The sequence below is a fragment of the Apodemus sylvaticus genome, chromosome 5 (genome assembly GCF_947179515.1).
Source record: "Apodemus sylvaticus chromosome 5, mApoSyl1.1, whole genome shotgun sequence".
NCBI lineage: Eukaryota > Metazoa > Chordata > Mammalia > Rodentia > Muridae > Apodemus > Apodemus sylvaticus.
The window spans coordinates 110,586,834-110,605,952 of NC_067476.1; the positions used below are offsets into that span (position 1 = coordinate 110,586,834).

The 19,119-nt window shown below is 41.1% G+C and overlaps 3 protein-coding genes across 8 annotated transcripts in view; all 3 read right to left on the reverse strand.

The window, feature by feature from the left end:
• Nphp1 (nephrocystin 1) overlaps nt 1–7,680 on the reverse strand; it is a 50,835-nt gene extending 43,155 nt beyond the window's left edge. For all 4 annotated transcript variants that reach the window (XM_052183554.1, XM_052183553.1, XM_052183552.1 and 1 more), the window contains exons 1-2: nt 7,579–7,680; nt 701–774 (exon numbers count right to left, since the gene is read on the reverse strand). In XM_052183554.1, the coding sequence (XP_052039514.1) occupies nt 701–774; nt 7,579–7,647 (143 nt within the window). In that variant the 5' untranslated portion in view covers nt 7,648–7,680. The remainder of the gene's footprint in view (nt 1–700; nt 775–7,578) is intronic.
• Nucleotides 7,681–10,343: 2,663 nt separating this feature from the next.
• On the reverse strand, nt 10,344–11,350 carry Mtln (mitoregulin). Its single transcript, XM_052183564.1, has 2 exons — nt 10,919–11,350; nt 10,344–10,432 (listed from the first exon to the last, which is right to left on the reverse strand). Exon 1 carries the CDS (start codon nt 11,275–11,277, stop codon nt 11,107–11,109), a length of 171 nt encoding a protein of 56 aa, XP_052039524.1. The 5' UTR covers nt 11,278–11,350; the 3' UTR covers nt 10,344–10,432; nt 10,919–11,106.
• A 1,653-nt stretch (nt 11,351–13,003) lies between these two features.
• Nucleotides 13,004–19,119, reverse strand: part of Bub1 (BUB1 mitotic checkpoint serine/threonine kinase) — a 31,373-nt gene continuing 25,257 nt past the window's right edge. For all 3 annotated transcript variants that reach the window (XM_052183549.1, XM_052183548.1, XM_052183550.1), the window contains 7 exons: nt 18,315–18,455; nt 17,574–17,689; nt 17,114–17,275; nt 16,765–16,922; nt 16,470–16,638; nt 15,327–15,433; nt 13,004–13,318 (listed from right to left, as the gene is read on the reverse strand). In XM_052183549.1, coding sequence (XP_052039509.1) covers nt 13,123–13,318; nt 15,327–15,433; nt 16,470–16,638; nt 16,765–16,922; nt 17,114–17,275; nt 17,574–17,689; nt 18,315–18,455 — 1,049 coding nt within the window. In that variant the 3' untranslated portion in view covers nt 13,004–13,122. The remainder of the gene's footprint in view (nt 13,319–15,326; nt 15,434–16,469; nt 16,639–16,764; nt 16,923–17,113; nt 17,276–17,573; nt 17,690–18,314; nt 18,456–19,119) is intronic.

Consider the following 19,119-nt stretch of genomic DNA (forward strand, 5'->3'; position numbering starts at 1 on the left):
TTGTGCTCTTCCCACTTGAATGTCTAATTTGATTTTCTCCCTTCTGTCAGCATAAGTGAGAATCTCACAGTGTTACTATGAAGAAGACAAAGCTTGCAGAGTACCAAGTACGAGGCTCAGCAGAGAACAAACTGCAGTGAGCAGAGAAGCTCCCTGCCCCTCCCCGCCCCGCCCAGGCAGGACTCTGCTCTTGCGCTCCTTCCTTCTGAGCAGACTGGGTAGAAAGTAGTGTCTTTTTTTTGTTGTTGTTGTTTGTTTGTTTGTTTTTGGTTTTTCAAGACAGGGTTTCTCTGTATAGTCCTGGCTATCCTAACTCTCTCTGTAGACCAGGCTAGCCTCGAATTCAGAAATCCACCTGCTTCTACCTCCTGAGTGCTGGGATTAAAAGCATGCGCCACCACTGGCGGGCGAAAGCAGTGTCTTTAAATACATTTTTGAACCACATACTCACTGTTCCTTCCACATTATTCTCCACTATTATTTCATGTTGGGGGAAAGGAAAGAGAAAGAGAGAGATGGAGAGGGTGAGAGCGAGAGAGTGAGCAAGCAATGGGGAGAGACTCACTGTTAAACAGTTAAATAGCATCACCTGAACTAGTCCTAGTTCCCACCCCCACTCCGACCCCCCACCCCGTCCCACTCCGACCCCCCCCCCCCCCGCCCCGGGCCGGCGGGCAGCACAGGAGCGGGCGCACTTTACCTTTGGTAAATATCTCTCCTTTTACTTGGTTCCAGAGCACCTGTTAGTTGGCTTTCAGTAACCAAACTATCAACCTACAACAAACGGAGACAGTTTCAAACACTGTACAAATTGTCTTGTGTTGCCTTGGGAAACAGAACTTTACTAATTTCTTTACCAATATATAATGAACAGTTTTGAATATGGGCATATAATAAAGTGGAATTTTTATAGCAAATACCACTACCTAGCATTAACAGCATCCTACCATTGACATATAATGCCTGTTTGATTTATCTATCCAGGTTTCTTTCCCGTGAAAACCATCAATACACTTTGCTCAAGTCATACGGCATCGGCCTCACTAGCTGGAGTGCTCGGTTAAGATCACAGGTGCAGCTGTACAACCTTTCGCTCTACTTTAACAGATGGACACTCTTCATAACCCCAAACCTTATTAAGATGGGGGAGATTGCCCCCACAAGTGACTTTATAAATAAATCCTCACTCCACTTCTCCTAAGATAAAACCAGCTCATTTTTCCACTACAAGTGAGTCCCCCTCCCCCACAGGAGCTGAAGGGAGCTGGCTAGCACGACTCTGTGTAAAGTCCTGTGCCCCATGCTTTTGCGGGATTCCATACTGTGTGGCTTGGTTTATTCCTCACTACAGATGTGCCAGGACTTTCCTTTGACTAGTGCATTGCGAGCGCTCTCCTTACCTCTGCTAAGCTCCCACAGAGGCACGCATTCTTTGGCTTTTCTATGGAGTGTGTGGAAAAGACAGTGTTGGGGAGGGGAGAAGTCAAACCGCACCGGTTTCCTCTTCACTCTTGCAGTTTGGTGTCCACCAATGCTATGAAAATTCACCCCCAGGATAGAGTCAGCCATCCAAGGCCCAAGTGAAAGGCGGTTCCTTGGTTTACAGACACCAACATGAAAATCTATTCCAGTGCCTCCTTCAGGTATGAGAACTGGCAAAACTAGCTAACATTATCACCATGTCCTTTCCAGATATGGTATTAAAGGGTTCCTCGCTGCTTATCAAGGATACTTTCTTTACAACAGACAGACCATTACAGTAAAGCACAACAGACCATAGTGGCAGAGTCATGGAACCCAGTTCCAGCTGATATATCTACAACAAAACTGCACCTAAGACTCAGGGATCATTGCAGAAGAGGGGATGGAAATGATTGTAAGAGGCAAAGAAACAGGAGGTTTGCTGCGAGAGTGTGTCTCCTAGAAATGTGAGAGAAGTCACACTGATAAAGTCTCACCAATATGGCTGCCCAAACGAGACTTGAAAAACCAGGAGTTGTTCAACAACTGATAGACGTGATAATGTGAAAGAGATAAAGCTTCGAGACCTGGGCCCCTGACAGAGAAATCCAGGCAAGTAAGGAAAGCTGAGAGCAGGAGAAACAGCCTTCCCCAGGAAGAGCACACCATCTGCTTATCCAATAGCAAACGGTCAGCCCTGAAAACATATATTATCCATGGAGCAGGCTGTATTTATATATTTAGGAATACACACACACACACACACACCCCGTGGGGATGGAGGAGGGAGTGGCAGTAGTACCTGGGAGGATCAGGAAGGAAAGGGATAGCTGTATTATAATCTAAGAAAGAAGAATAAAAACGAGAGCTCCTGAGCCCATCTGGCTCCAGATCTAATAATCCTGAAAACAGTAACTGCTAAGTTTTCCTGCTGAAAGGCCACACTCCCCAGCTCCCCCACGACCTACCGAAAGTCATCTTGACCTCTGTAAGGGGCCCAGGCCATCATCTTCTGGAGACATACTGGTCATCTGCACATATGGGTTAGTTGTGACTAACCAAGGTCCCGTCTAAGTTCAGAGCAAGCCTCTTTCCACCATCCATTCTCCACAGCTGCTTTATATAATCAATGTAATGATGTGGGACCCGGGATGGGAAGTCTGAGCCTGCTAGTGCTCAGGACCACTCAGGACAAACCTCCCTGGCTCTCGTACGCTCCCTGGCCCCAGGCTGAGAGGGAGCAAGCAGGGCCACTTGTTTCTCTCAGGCAGCCTTTGTTTGTCACCCTCTCTCGCTGTGCTGTCTCACCCTGACAGTCTGACCTAGGTGGGAGGCCATGACGCACTAGACCAGAACATGCATACAACATAGCAAAATCCTGGGCCAAGGTAATGCCTGGACCTAATTCAGAGGCACGTAGGTCTGGGAGCTCACTGGAGCTTTCTTCTGTCTTGAGACCTGCTTGGCCAACTTTCTAGGCTTGGGAGACTTTCTATGGCTGGGAGAACTACTAGATCAGCCAAAAGCTCTGAGAACCTCCCACTGGCCCTGGACTCTCAGCTCTGGCACTGTAACAGCTGGGGACACTCTGGCTTTGCAGGTGTGTTTGGTCATTTTGAGGATGCTCTAAGTGACTGGATATTGCCCCTTTTCTGCTTTTGTTCCTCATATACTCCAAGTTTTCTGTGGATTTGAAACCAGTGACAGTGACTCTCCTTTACCTTTCAGTGCAAATCTGTCCTCAAAATACCCTGGACAAATGGCTACTGCAGGCCCAAATTCAGAACTTTCAATTTTTAATATCTCAACTGACTTAAACAATTCCGTTTTATGGAATGGCAGTGTGGTCCACGACCTCCTCCCCCATAAAACTTACAGCTCACTTAAATATTTTTCAAGGCTCTGGCTTAAAACCATGTGCAGGGCCAAAATGCCCACTGCTTCTGCTGAGCCTTCAAGCTCACATCTTCACAGAATATACCTGAGGTAACAAAGAATCCTTTTGCCTTATGCTCCTCTCCTCCTTGTGTGCCTGCCTGTCTAAGCCTGGAAAATCCTATTTGTAACAGCTAAGAGGTTGTCTCAGTCAGGGTTTCTATTCCTGCACAAAAAAATCATGACCAAGCCAGGCGGTAGTGGCACACGCCTTTAATCCCAGCACTTGGGAGGCAGAGGCAGGTGGATTTCTGAGTTTGAGGCCAGCCTGGTCTACAGAGTCAGTTCCAGGACAGCCAGGGCTACACAGAGAAATCCTGTCTCGAAAAAACAAAAAACAAAAAACAAACAAAACAAAATCATGACCAAGAAGCAAGTTAGGGAGAGGGTTACACTTCCACATTGCTGTTCTTCACCAAGGGAAGTTAGGACTGGAACTTACACAGGATAGAAATCTGGAGGCAGGAGCTGATGCAGAGGCCATGGAGGGATGTTACTTACTGACTTGCTTCCCCTGGCTTACTCAGCTTGCTATCTTATAGAACCCAGGACTACCAGCCCAGGGATGGCACCACCCACAAGATGATGAAATTATAGGCATGTGACATCATGCCCAACTAAATTATTTTTATAATGTACTTCTGAAGCTTCCCCTTGCTTTCTCATTGTCTCTGTCAATTTAAAATTAGACCCAGAACTCCATGATAAGAGTCTACTAAACTCTGTGAAGTCAGGATTTCACCACTGTATTTGTATTCTTCCAGAAGATAGTAGTTGGCTTTTTTTTTTTTTTAACACTGTGATTCAAATGTAAGGTTATCTACATATTTATTTACCAAATCTTTTGTACTTTAAATTTTTAAAATTATGTTTCAGCTGATATAAATAAAAATAGTAGCCGGGAGGTGGTGGTACACACCTGTAATCCCAGTACTCTGGAAGGCAGAGGCAGGTGGATTTCTGAGTTTGAGGCCAGCCTGGTCTACAGAGTGAGTTCTAGGGCAGCCAGGACTATACAGAGAAACCCTGTCTCGAAAAAACCAAATTAAACAACAACAACAAAGCAACAACAACAACAACAAAGGTACATTGTCAGAACACAGTCCAAGAATGGAGTCATGTAAAGAGAATTCTGAGTACTTGTGAGAAAACTCTAAGGAGACACTCTAACAGTTTCTTCAAAATATGGAATTGTTCTTGGAATGTGTTTTTGTGCTCTTCCCAGGTATAACAGATATACGTGAGTTTATTTCAGCTGTGTTATTCATATGCCTCTATGGAAACAAATCTTTGCCATATAAGGTCTGTCCTTTTGATTGTATACAGCTTGAACTAATGAGACCTTCTTTACCCTCAGAGTATAAATTGTCTGATGCGCTGAATAAAGCTGGGCTACTGCATGAGACGGTAGTCCACCTCATGTATTGGCTCCATTTTCCCAGATTCCACCACCTCAATAGTAGAAATGGTACATATTTAAGATGTGGATATGGATGATGCTTGAATACAAGTAAGCCTATTTAATGATTTAAATCCAGGTTAATCATATCTACTCAAAAGTATCACTTCTTTATGGTGAAAACATCAAATTTTTTATTTTTAAAACAAAAATTTAAAAATAATATGTTGCTGATTTTTTTTCCTTTTCTGTTTTTCAACAGCTTGTTGAAGATGGATATAAAGTACTGGAAAGAAATCATTTCTTGCACTTTATGAATCTATTTTTAAAATAAAAATATTTAAACATCTTTGAATCTTTTTCCTCCTCACAAAGGAAAACAGTGTTTTGCCTACCATTCAGTGTGCTGCAGTAAGAGATTTGGAGCCTGAAAGCAAGACTTTTCTGATGGAGTCTCACAGCCTTGGTACAGCATGGAGGCAGATCTGATCAGGGGACAACTAAGAGTCATTTTCCTAGACATATTCAGAAAAGCTAGAAGCTGTGTCAAAAGCCTGAATTAAGCATTACAAATGCAATATATCTGCACTTTGAAGAACGTAGAGAGAAAAAAAAAACTAAAAAAAAAAACTTTTAAAAAAAGTGATATAATGGATTATACATGTGAAAGAGAAAGCAGAAATCCCAAACTGGATAACATGTGAACACCAGGAGACCTCCTAATCTTTTAAAGATTATTAAATAAGTTATTTATTGAAAAGTGGTGCTAGATCACATACTTAAAAAGTAAACTAGCTGGATGTGGTGGCACATGCCTTTAATGCCAGCACTCAGAAGGATCTCTGAGTTCAAGGCCAAACTGGTTCACTTATTAAGTGCAAGACTAGTCAGAGCTACATAGTTGGATACTGTCTAAAATAAATTAAGAATTTCAGAAAACAAATGAACAATCCAATAATGGCTATTTGTTACTTCTTTTATTTTTTGAGATTATAATTACATCATTTTACCCTTGGCTATATTTAAGAATAATAGGAATTCAGTGTCTTGAGAAAAAACCACAAAGGCAAACAAGAACCATTAGCACTTTGCCCCCACCTAGCCCACCCTGATTCCCTCTACATCTTTTTATATACACTATGTAAAGCAAATATTCTTGAAATAGTGTGCATTCCACTTTACACTCTTTCATCTTTTGTATTTATTTATTTTATATGTGTATGAATATTTTGCCTGCATGCATGTCTGTGCATCACATGCATGCCTAGTGACCTAAGGCCAGAATCAGACATCAGATCCTCAGGAGTTAGACAACTGTGACCACCATGTGGGTGCTGGGGCTGTACTAGTGACCTCTGGAAGAGATGCCAGTGCTTCCAACCATGGAGCCATCTCTTTAGCTCCTTACACTCCCTTTCTAACTTGATGTCTTATCACAAATATTTATCAAAAGCTAACACCAAACGCTGTAGAAAAAAAAATCTCCTCATAGTACTATCAGATTCCATCAGATGATACTGAGTATATAAGGAATTGCAAATGGCCTCACCAAGGACAACCACAGCCCTGTCTTGTTATACGTGTCTCCTGGCAGTCTCTTGTGGTTAAACACTCTTAAAACTAGTTAGATTGCTCCTGTTGTAACAGAACCAAGGAGGCCAGAACACTCAGTTGTATAAAGGGGCTGCATCCTCAGAAGACTCCACTTCAGTCTATTGCTTACGTTGTGACTCTGACATCTGCTGTCCCCATACATGGGCATTTCAAGATCCTATTCAGAGGGATACACCACTCATGTTGTCAATAGCGATTAAAACTTGTTTAAAATTTACAATGGGAGTACTCCCAGGCTGCTCTCCAGCTCCTGAAGTCCATGCCAGTCTCTCTAGAGCATATGCTTTGTTTCTGCTATACAAACTTCTGTTTTAAGTCTTGTATTCCGCCATTAAATCTTATTCCTCAAGACAAGAACTGAGGAGCCTTATGTAACAATAATACATTTATGGATTAGCTTATCCACCCCCTAACTGATCATTTATTCATACCCAGTTTCTTTTTTATTTATTTATTTATTTATTTTTGTTTTTTCGAGACAGGGTTTCACTGTATATCCCTGACTGTCCTGGAGCTCACTCTGTAGACCAGACTGGCCTCAAACTCAGAAATCCACCTGCCTCTGCCTCCCAAGTGCTGGGATTACAGGCATGTGCCACCACTGCCCGGACAGTTTCTTTTATTATAAGCATCTCTGCCCAAATTTAAAATTATTACAAGTGATAGATTCCTGGAAATGTAACCAACAAGTCTAGGAGGTTCAATGTTTGCTCTATTTTGTCAAACTGCAGTCCAGAAATGCTGTAGCTCATACACTATAGCTTATATATCGCCTGTTTCATCACGTCTTCCATGCATTGCGTGTTATGACTTACAATCTTTGTGATCTTACCTCTTTTGTAATTGATCATCTTTGAAATTGACTTTTCTTAAATTACTAATCTTCTGTCTTTGGTTAGTTTCTTAAGACTATACGTTGACACCTGTTACACTTTGAGAAAGTGATGAATTTCAGAGGAGAGGGACGCGGGGCTTGGGTGGGTCTGGCTAATTTAGACACGGGCGGGAGGGATGAGGGGTGTTGAGGGCTGGTGAGTCGTTAGACTGTGTTCTTAGTTGACCCACAAGGCTTTCTGGAGGTTTTATTTATGGCGGGCGCCCAGCTTAGAACCCGGTCGCTTGGCTCCTGGTGAGGGGCTGGGGTGTGGGGCCCTCTCCCCCGGACCTACCTGCAGCTTCAGCTCCTGCCCGCGGCGCCTCAGCGCCTGCAGCGGGTCCCGCGGCCGCCGGGCGAGCATCGGCCTAGCCGCCGCCGGCGGGACCGCGCCGGTTGCCAGGGAAACCAAAGCGAGGGCTCAGCAAGATGACGCTATCAGCGGGCGCCACCACCCCGTGCCGTGGATTGCGCTAAACTGTCAGTTTAGGCTTGGGGGATGGGGTGAGATCTCCTTTGGATTTATAGGGACAGTAGAGGTTCCCCGGGAGTCCCTGACTACACGTCTCATACTATTACGACCTCACACCGTGCGGTGCTCTGTTCTACACAGCTTTCTGAAGCTGGGTCTAGCATGGAAAACCTACTTAGCTATGAGAGCTTTCCCATGGCATTTGTGGAACTCGGTTTTGCTGCACTTTCACTCTGAAGGTGGTTTTATTGTTTGCCTCATTGTGTAACCCTGAATTCACAGAAATCCGCGGGCCTCTCTGCCTCCCTAGTACTGGGATTAAACGTATGTGCTATCACACTTTGCCCAGAGACTGTTTTAAAATTTTGCCATTTGGGGTAGTGCTGAAGTGTCGAAAATTTTCATGTGGTCCATCAGTTCTATGGGGGTGCTGATTCTACCATGTGGGACAAGCCTGTGAGCAAAGAGATTTCTCAAGAGCCCCAATTTTTGTTCATTCTCAGGAATGTGGGAGCATTTCCCTTGAGACGCAACCCTCTGAATCCAATTCCCAAACTCAAACAGCAATCTTGGATTTTAGAATGATAATGGCCCAAGCTCACTACTGGATAGGGCATATCCGGTATGTTATTGCCAAGGTATTTATTATTGTGACTCCTGACTCCCAATTTATGGGCAAAGTACCATGACCATGGAATACTTTTCTGGTGTGGGGGAGGAGTGTGTTTGGTTTCGGATAAGGGACTGAGGAGCGGTGCCTAATTTACAAATCAAAGCACACCTGGTCTCCAGATTCTCCCAGCATCCCTCAGCCCTTATCTGACTTAGCCTGACCCTAACTTTAAACTTTCCAACCCAGCACCTACCTGGGCTTGCCTTTCCCAAGGCTCTTCCCCAAGTAAAGTTTTGGTCTCTCTCCCTCCCTCCCTCCCCTCTCCTCTCTGCTGGAAACCTTTCTTTCCTTTCCCTTCCTCCTCTGTCACTTCTCTCTTCCCATGGAGATTTCCCCTGGTCTCAGTCCTTAGGGTCATTGAACTCGCTCTGGCTTGAATGGGCTCATTTCATCGGTGGAGAAATAAGTTATCAGAGGGAACTTCATATATTTAAGAAGGAGGGTAGAAGGAAAAGAAATGTGACACCATTGATGTTGAGGGAAATAGAAAAAGGTAGTGGTAGTAGTAGAAAGCAAGATTAGATGGCATAGGGCACCAACATGTTTGGAGAGGGATGCCCAGCAGTGACTTAGAAAAGGATGAACTTTGCTGCACTTAAGCAATGAGAAGGGGGCTGCTGACATGGCTCCGTGGTTAAGAGTATTGACTGCTCTTGCTCGGGACCCAGGTCCAGGGGATGTGACAGCTTTCTCTGGCCTCTGCAGGTACCAGACAGGCACCCACGTGGTACATAGACATGCATGCAGGCGAAACACTTATAAAATAAAAAACAAATCATAAAACAAACAAACAAACAAACAAACAAACAGCACAAATACCAGGTCTTTGAGGAACAGGCCTACAAGTGGAGCTAGTCCAGTCACAAGTCAACTTAACCCCAATTTTTCAGTTTAGGACAAAATGTACTTCAAGAAACCTACTCCAACTAAGCCTCAGTAAGTGATGTTGACTACATGAATATGCCTACTACACATGCATGAAGATCTGGCTTCAAACACCCAGCACCCATGTAAAAACCCGGGGTGGGACATGGCAATCTATAACACTAGTGCCAAGGACCAAGAGTTTGGATTCCCAGAACCCACAGTGGAAGTAGCAGTCCCTAGGACAAACTTCCGATCTACACCTACATATACACATGCATTCATACACGTGTGGACATACATTCAGTACACACACTACACATACATGAGAAAAAGAAAAGGTGGAGAACCGTCTAGGAAGGCACCTGACTCTGACCTCTGGTCCTCACACAACTGCCCATCACCACTACCCACAGGCAGGTAAGAACCCTAGTCTACCTCAATGATCTTCAACTAGTTCTCAGTGAGGGAGGCTGTCTGGAAAGCTTCAGCCAACTAAAGCCTAGACAGGATGGCACTCTAAAAACTGGCATTTGAGCCCTTGCTGGATTCTTAGAATGAGATCAAATTCACAAATAAGACTCAATAATCTTAGGAAAATGGGCCACGGTGTTTCCCTGAAGAACAAACTGATTTTCTTACAAATGTGGACAATGTGTCAGAAATGCATCTTAGAAACAAACCCAGGCTTCCGGTCACTTGATCTGACTGGCATTTATCTCTTTACGCTCACTCAATGCTTTCTCTCTCACACGTATAATCCATTATATCACTTTTTTTAAAGTTTTTTTTTCTCTCTACCTTCTTCAAAGTGCAAATATATTGCATTTGTAATGCTTAATTCAGGCTTTTGACACAGCTCCTAGCTTTTCTGAATATGTCTAGGAAAATGACTCTTAGTTGTCCCCTGATCAGATCTGCCTCCATGCTGTACCAAGGCTGTGAGACTCCATCAGAAAAGTCTTGCTTTCAGGCTCCAAATCTCTTACTGCAGCAAACTGAATGGTAGGCAAAACACTGTTTTCCTTTGTGAGGAGGAAAAAGATTCAAAGATGTTTAAATTTTTTTTTATTTTAAAAATAGATTCATAAGGTGCAAGAAATGATTTCTTTCCAGTACTTTATATCCATCTTCAACAAGCTGTTGAAAAACAGAAAAGGAAAAAAAAATCAGCAACACACTATTTTTAACTTCAAATTTCTGTACTGTGATGGCAAACCATGAACTAAGTAAGAGAAAACTATAGCCCTAAGAATAACTATGATGAAGTGCAAAGCTTCTGACATCCACGCTAAAAAGCCACTGTGGACCTCTGAATGCGGGGGCTTGAGCTTGAAATGCCCTCTCCTCCATTTCGAAGTTAAATGTTAAGGTGCAACTGCATTGCACGTGGTAAAACACTCCCATTAAATACCCTCAGCAGGTGGCGCACACCTGTAATCCCAGCACACTGGGAGACAGAGGCAGGCGGATTTCTGAGTTCGAGGCCAGCCTGGTCTATAGAGTGAGCTCCAGGACGGCCATGGCTATATAGAGAAACCCTGTCTCCAAAAAACCAAATCCAAACAAACAAACAAACAAACAAAAAAACAAAACAAATACCCTCACAAACTGAGCTGTTAATACCTGAGAGTAAGTTGTCAGAGAACACAAAACTATTCTCTTTCTGAGGTTTGGAAGCAAGCCACGTTCTTGCAAGCCGTGCAAGAAAGACCCAGGACTCATGGGTTGGGTAGTGGTCGCGCTGCTCCCGCGACCGGGCTGCGTTGGGTTTGGGGAGTGAGAACCCGGCGGGCTCGGGCCGCAGCGCGTGCTCAGGCTAGGTCCAGCTTTTTCTGAGTCGTCGCCAGCTTGTCCTGCAGTCTCCGCTTCCTCCAGTCCAGGTAACGCCTCCGCAGCCGATTCGCTTGCCAGCCCAGGACCACTCCAGAGGCGAAAGCCACTAGCACGGAAACCTGCAGCGTTCTCTCTGACACGTCCGCCATTGCAAACACTCAGCACTTAGTAGAGTGAGCTACGGAATGGCGCGAGGATCAAATGCCATAGCGCTCCCTTGAGGCCCGCTCTGAGTCTGCGCGAGAAAAATACAGGAAAGGACCCAGTGCTTGCCTTATCTTAGGTCAGTGATCTCACTGTAATGTTAGTCTTGGTTTCTGAATAGGCTCCGCATTTCTTCTACATTTCTTGTTTGACATTAGTCAGATATTCAACCTGAAGTGTCATTTACTATTCGTTTTTCTTATCTAAGCTTTCTGGTGACTCGATTTTAAAACAAACAAATAGAAAACATTTAATAACACTTAAAATGAACAAATTTAGATGAAATTGCCTTTAATAATACACTTTCTCTTATCCCAGTATACGGGGTGTTTTATTTCAATAAATAACCATCCAAGTTACTAGTGTCAATGCAATAACCACAGCTCTCATCTGCTAATCAATAAATGGAATAAAGTGAATGTTGTCAGACCAATGACCTTTAAGTACTTAAAAGAGAGCATTCGGGGCGGGGGTGGGGGGTAGAGGTTGGGAACCCAAACCAAACCAAGACCAAATAAAAACAAAAACAGAGAGCATTCAATATACTTAGCCATGAAAGAAATGCCAACCCAACCTTTTTCTCACCCTTGTTAGAACATCTATCTCTAACAAGAGACAAAAAAAAAAAAAAAAAAAAAAAAAAAAAGTATGTGAGTAAAGAGGAATTCTTTATTCATTGTTGGTTGAAATGCAACCTAGTATGGTGATTATGGAAATCAGTATGGTGGTCTCAAAAAACAAAACAAAACAAAAAAACCCAAAAAACAAACAAACAGAAAACCAGAACTGTTCATGACCTAGCCTTGCCACTTTTGGGCACACAAAGAATTCTTCCACCTTCTACAAGAGAAACCTGCACATCCATGCCAAATGTTCCTCTTTTCAAAACAGCAAGGAAATGGAATTAGCTGAGATGTTTATCAATCAACTGATGGATATATGACAATGTGGTATCATACACCATCATTTATTCAGATGTATACCATGAAATTTGTATGAAAATAGATGGAGTTAGAAAGTATAAATAACTCAGAAAGACAAAAGTTTCTGTCATATGCAGACCCTAACATAATGTTTATATCATATAATGGGACAGACAGTAAGTGTGGATTATGAATCAAAAAGGCCTTAAGGGAGAAAGATGTAGAGAAAGGAAGAAGGGGCATGGACAGATAAGACAGTGTAAAGTAAACTATGTGAAAGAGATCAAAGGAGATCAGAAGGATGGGGAAGAAAAATCAACAAAAACGATTTTTTTTCTTAAAATGCCATAAGGAAACCTGGTCCTACATATGCTAATTAAACATAATCTTTTTGTAACTTCTTTTGGCTTACTTTTGACTTAAATAGGTGTTTAGAAAGGTGATTTCTATCAGGGTCTGGTGGTGCACCTCTGTAATCCCAGCAATCAGGAGGCAGAGGCAGGCGGTTCTCTGTGAGCTCAAGGCCAGGATGGTCTACAAATCAAGTCCAGGATAGCCAGGCCAGGGCTTTGGTATACTGAGAAACTCTGTCTTGGGGTCAGGGTCAGGGGAGTGACTTCTAGAAAGTATCTAAATTTGAATCATTCCCATGAAGACTTGTATACCAAGAGCAACCTAACAAAGCAGCCTGCTTATGTGGGTCTCCTTACTTTGTTTTTTAGAATATTTATAATAACTAAGTCACATGGATGTATCATATGGGCTTTATTTTTTTAACATACATAAATAATAAGTATGAAAAAGTAGGATTCAAAGTGAGAGTTTAAATTTACAAAGTGTGTTTTGGAGAAGATCCATATTCATATTTTATTTTCTTGAACGCTTATATTCTGAAAGCATCACAATTAGCCTATTACGCAAGGTCTTAATCTTGTTGGAATACTGTTGTTCAAGCAATTTCTTCATCTTTTGTCTCAAAAAATCCAAAGATGGAAGATTATGACAATCCGGTATATTCAACATGATGTGAAAAAATTCATTCCACATATCCAAATGAGGAAGCCTGAAGAGACAAAATATTACAATGGATAAAATGCAACCTCAACATTCATAGCAACCAGTTCCTGCATCTACCTTGGACAGGTATGGGAATGTTAAAAGAACAATTCTCACTACCTCTTATCTTAGCAAATCAAGAATCCAGCACAAATAGGAGGAATTAAAATTCTAACCACAGGTCTAAATACCTTGCTATACAAATGATTTAAAATAGCCTTTTTGCAATAGTTCTTTGGTAGAGAAATTATTTTTTAAAGAATAATCTATCTTCTTTTGGATTCCTGTGTATACCACATTTCTAGAATCTGATAATCTAGTGATTTGTTTTTTAAGCAGCTCAACTACATACATATGTGACAAGACTGGACAGACAGCCTAAACTATTTAAGGCAGAGTCACACTTAAGGGTCCTAACTACTTAAAAAAAAATTTTTTTTTTTGAAATGATTTACTTGTTTATTTAAGATTTACTTAGCCGGGCAGTGGTGGCACACGCCTTTAATTCCAGCACTTGGGAGGCAGAGGCAGGTGGAATTCTGAGTTTGAGGCCATTCTGGAAGTGTGAGTTCCATGACAGCCAGGGCTACACAGAGAAACCCAATCTCCCCCCCCCCCAAAAAAGAAAAAAACATAAATATATATACATATATTTTTCTTTTTGATTTTCTGAGGCAGGGTTTCTCTGTATAGCCCTAACTGTCCTGGAACTCACTCTATAGACCAGACTGGCCTTGAACTCAGAAATCCGCCTGCCTCTGCCTCCCTAGTGCTGAAATTGAAGGCGGGCGCCACCACTGCCTGGCAAGATTTATTCATTTACTTAATGTATGTGAGTACACTGTTGTTTTTTTTTTATGCACATCAGAAAAGGGCACTGATCCCATTACAGATAGTTGTGAGCCACCATGTGGTTGTTGGAAATTGAATTCAGGACCTCTGGAAGAGAAGTTAGTGCTCTAAATCACTGAGGCACCTCTCCAGTCCCAGGGCCTAGCTAATGATAGTGATTAAATTAACTGAAGGGGGGGGGGACTCTCCAAAATATGGAGAGAAGAGAAGGCCCCATAGAGAATGCAAAACATATTAAAATGTCACTCTAAATGGAAACTGCAAAGAAGATTGGGCTATGCTACTGGCAATAGATAGAAGTCTTCTGAACCCTCTGGTCCTTTGATAATGAGCAAGAGAAGCATCGGCGAGATAAAGTGAAATAAAGTGCTCACTGAATCTGATGGCTCTAAACAATAAAAATATCTGTTGTAAGTTTTCTTTTGGGGTTGAACCTACTGTCCATGATGTTTATCAAGTTTCTGCCAGCTCTTACCCTTTTCTACTTTGGAAGTGGGTAGGGAGAATTAAGGAAATCTCCATCAAATTTCTCAAGAAAAAAATAAACATGTAAAATTCCATTAGGCTATACAAGAGTGATTTTTATCTATGTATGTTTTTAATATTTCAAAAATGTTAATGATATGTAGAGACATGCATACATAGAACAATTAGCATCAACTTGATATCACTATCACTATTTGATAATACTATCAAATTGATAGTATTATGTCTACAGAGTGTTACTCTTCTGGAAACAATACTGACACAACAAGCTCCAAAACAAATCATTAACTTTCAAGCATTTTACATCATAGTTACATATAGCAGGAGTTTAATAGAAGTTACTTCCTCCTTATAATTAACAAAACAGCTTCACCTGTGTTATTTCTTTTGCTTATAAAATTTGAAAAGCAGGATCATTATTATTCTCATTTACGTATGCAAGAATAAAACAAAACTGCAAATCTCACCGATATTGACTTCACTTAAAAAGAAACAGTCAAAACCAGGATGCTACCTGCAGTGTTTCACAAGGCACACTGAATGCTAGATTTGTTCAGTGCCTAATGTCAGGATTATGCTCTGTCACCATACTAATCCAGACTCATTTTCTGGCTAGATAAAATATAGTATTTTACTGTTATTGTTTTTTCACTGTAGCACCAATTCCAATAACCTACCTTTTAAAATGACCTTCAGGTTTCCAGACTCCTGCTTCATTTTTTACTTTCATGTAAGTGCCAAAAAGCATACAGTATATTGTTGCAGCAACTCCATAGTAATCAACCTATGAAGAAAACATATATGCAATATAAACAGTAACTTACCTGTGAGCATATTAAAATATGTCTCTAACTTAGAAGCTAAATAACCACAGTATTTTGGGTTTACAGAAGTCCAAAAGCCAATGATTTGCTTCACTGAATGCCTGTCCAAGCTCTCATTGAAACTTCTATGAACACAAACACTACTGCCTCTGAGGTAACCCTTTGGGAAGCTCTACCATCATTTAAATAATATCTTCTACAAGTCCTCTGTTCTATCACTTCCTGCAAACACAAATACAGCTTGGCAGTTCTTCCAATCCTATCCCTTGGAACTCTGGTGGATATTGTATAACTGCACACCAGTGTCTCTGTGAGATATGTTCATAATAGAACATTCTAGCCTGGTCCAAATCTATAGGACAGCAAACTATCCATTCTCCATGCATTCATCTACCTGAAGCCTTACTGTTAATAACCTACCAGAAATAAGGCCCTCACTTGTGCTCCCTTCATTATGGGCTTCTAGAAGTCACAGCTCTCTATCTAGAAGCTGTTTTATTAACTCAGGCTCAAAACATATTTATCCTAACCAGTAGTATCTTCTTTGCTTGCCAGCTGATATTCTACTTTGTTGAAATTATGAAACTTTCCCATAGAATGTATGTTTTCCTGCTCTGTTGACAGAATCTGAACTAATAAGGAAGACTATTCAGAAGTAGAATTTCTTCTTCTTATAGACTTACATTCTACTTACATTTTACTGAAAGAAACTTCAGTGACTAAGAGACTAGTTCAAACTACCTGGTGCTTTAAACTCATTTTGTATGTCTGGTAAGTATAATAAAGGAAATGTTTTCAAATATCTTGCTTTGCTGCCAGGTGGTGGTGGCACATGGCTTTAATCCCAGCATTTGGGAGGCAGAGGCCAGGCGATCTGAGTTCAAGGCCAGCATAGTCTACAGAGTAAGTTCTAGGTAGCCATGGTTACCCAGATTAATCTTGTCTCAAAAAAAACATTAACAAAATGAAACAAAACCTCTTGCTTTCCTTCCATACCTGGTAGGTCCATGGCTTGTTACTGAGCATCTCTGGACACTGAAAACCAGATGTTTCACACTTTCCTGTAAATACAGTTCCTTTACGGAAAAGTTTCATATCTATACTCTGACCCAGGTCAATCAATGCCAAGCCGGCTGCTAAGTCGTCATCATTCTGTTCCAAAAATCTAAATTAAATACAAACAAGGACCAGGATCTATGAGCACAAATTAACAAAAGGATAACAAAACAATTCCTATAGGGTGGACAAAGTGAAATATGAGGGAAGAACTCCATTGAAGTGTCATACTTACCTGTGTCCTAGTATGAAGTTATCTGGCTTAATGTCTCCATGAATGATTTCACAGCTGTGGACTTGTTCAACCATGTAAAGCATTGTGACAGCGAAAGTGATGACGAGAGCCTGGGGCATCACTTTTTCAGGGGTATTTTTATAGAGGTTAATGACATTCTAGAAATAAGGCAAATAAGAAAAAAACATCCTAAGTTGGTTGTAGACTATCAATGAAATTTCAAGTCAAAGCCTTTACGGCGCCCCCCCTCCCCCATTTCAACAAAAGTTCCAACTGTGAAAAATAGTATAGGTAAAAACCAAAAATGCACCTATGTTTCATGTTCACAGTATGAAAATTAGATACTTACTAGTAACGTCCCACAGCTATAGAGCTCCCCTACTAATATGCTGCCGTTCTGGAATAAATGAGCAGAATAAAACTTGATGAACATGTGCTGTACTTCTGGCTTTAGTCTTTCCATCAGCTGCATCCCAATGTAGAATTCCCAGGAGTTGGCAGGTTTCTGCACCTGCAAATCAAATCAGGTATATGATACACATATCCTTACCCATATTCTATAAAAGAATAGCAAAGCAACTCCTCCCAGTAAGGACATGAACAAAAAAATGAGGATAAGCTAAGCAATGGTCAGCAGTATAAAGCTTGCAGGATAATCTTAGTGGTAAGATATTTTTTAGTCTTCGTAGGATAGTTGTGTTTAACTGTTGATTAGGGTCTCACTGACATCAGTATTTAAAGCAGAGTCAGCAGGGAGGCTAACAACTTCCAAAAATTCACTTATACAAGAAGTTATTCATATCATTTACCTTCAAAATACATTTCTGTTTGCTTTTGGTATCTTTCACATCTTCATGAAAAGCTTCAAAGACTTGAGCAAAGGCTCCTTCTCCAAGAAGGTGATTCACATAGACCAGCAAAGAACCTTGGAAAATGATACAAAAAACTGACAAAAAGCCATAAGGACTATCAAAAAGAACTTCCTTAACAAATTCTAAAAGGGGTGAAAGCAGCCCTGATGCCTCAGGACACTGAGGTGTGTGGCCTTGGGCCCTGGCCCTTCCTTCCATTACCTCCTTCCAGTAACTCCTCTGTATAATTGCTGAGGTACCAGGAAGAACACATAGAAATCTGTAAAGCTTTTTGGGAAATGTGCATATTTTATAGGAGAATAAAAAAGGCAACACATAAGTGCATAAATATCTGTAATAGTTTAGAATGGTTAGGTCAATTTTGTATTTTTGAAGTTTTTGACTTAGGGGGTTGTAAGCTGCCCAACATGTGTACTGTAAACCAAACTGAGGTCTCCTGAAAGTGCTTTCAACCTCTGAACATCTCTATTCAGGAGTACATGTATTTTTAACTTTGATAAATTATTGCCAAATTAATGTCCCAAAAGCAATCACAATTCCAGTATTATTGCTTTACAAAAATTCTCAATATGACAGATATTAACTTTCTTGAAGGTGGAAAGGGCAGGAGAATCTCAGAGTTACTAACAGTTTCTTACAAACAAGATTTTGAAATTCTACTACCCATATAATTCTTACCCAACTGCAATTCTGTCTTGGTCTTAATGGCAGGAAGTTTACTCTGCCACTCAAAAGTATTTGAATAGGAAGTAACTGGCGGAGAAATCTCAGATAGAAGTTGAAGAATCAATTCATCATCCCATGGGTTCTCAATAAAGTCTTAAATAGGAAAACAAACAAACAAAAAAAACCCAAAACAAAACATAAATTTAGCATTCAAATATTTTAACAGAAATCTTAAATAAGTGCATGTATTCATTAAATATGCTTTCAAACTCTTAATCTATGTAGAGCATTGATTCAATTACGAAAAGAAGCTAAAATCAGTAGTTCTGTCATTTCTGACACTTGAGGTCTACAAATTTAGGTTGTTCAGTTGTGACAAAGGGAATCAGCTAGCTGCTTTTTGACTCATCCGGACCTGAAGGATTTGCACCTTTCAAAAGTATAGCTGCAGCCGGGTGGTGGTGGTGCACACCTGTAATCCCAGCACTTGGCAGGCGGAGTTCTGAGTTCGAGGTCAGCCTGGTCTACAGAGTGAGTTCCAGGACAGCCAGGGCTATACAGAGAAATGCTGTCTCAAAAAAACCAAATCCAAAAAACAAAACAAAACAAAACAAAACAAACAAACAAAAAAAACCAAAAAAAAAAAAAAACCCAAAAACCCCCCAAAAAACAAAAGTATAGCTGCACACCTTAAAGGTACACATGAACATTAACTGCTTCTAGTGTGCTGAGACATATTCTTTCATTGTTTCTCCCACTAATACACATAAAATAAACTACTTATGAAGAATTTACATGAAAAATAATACTGTGTATA

Bases quoted from the DNA above. Each gene is read 5' to 3' on its own strand.
- Mtln (XM_052183564.1), bottom strand. From the start codon at position 11,277: ATGGCGGACGTGTCAGAGAGAACGCTGCAGGTTTCCGTGCTAGTGGCT.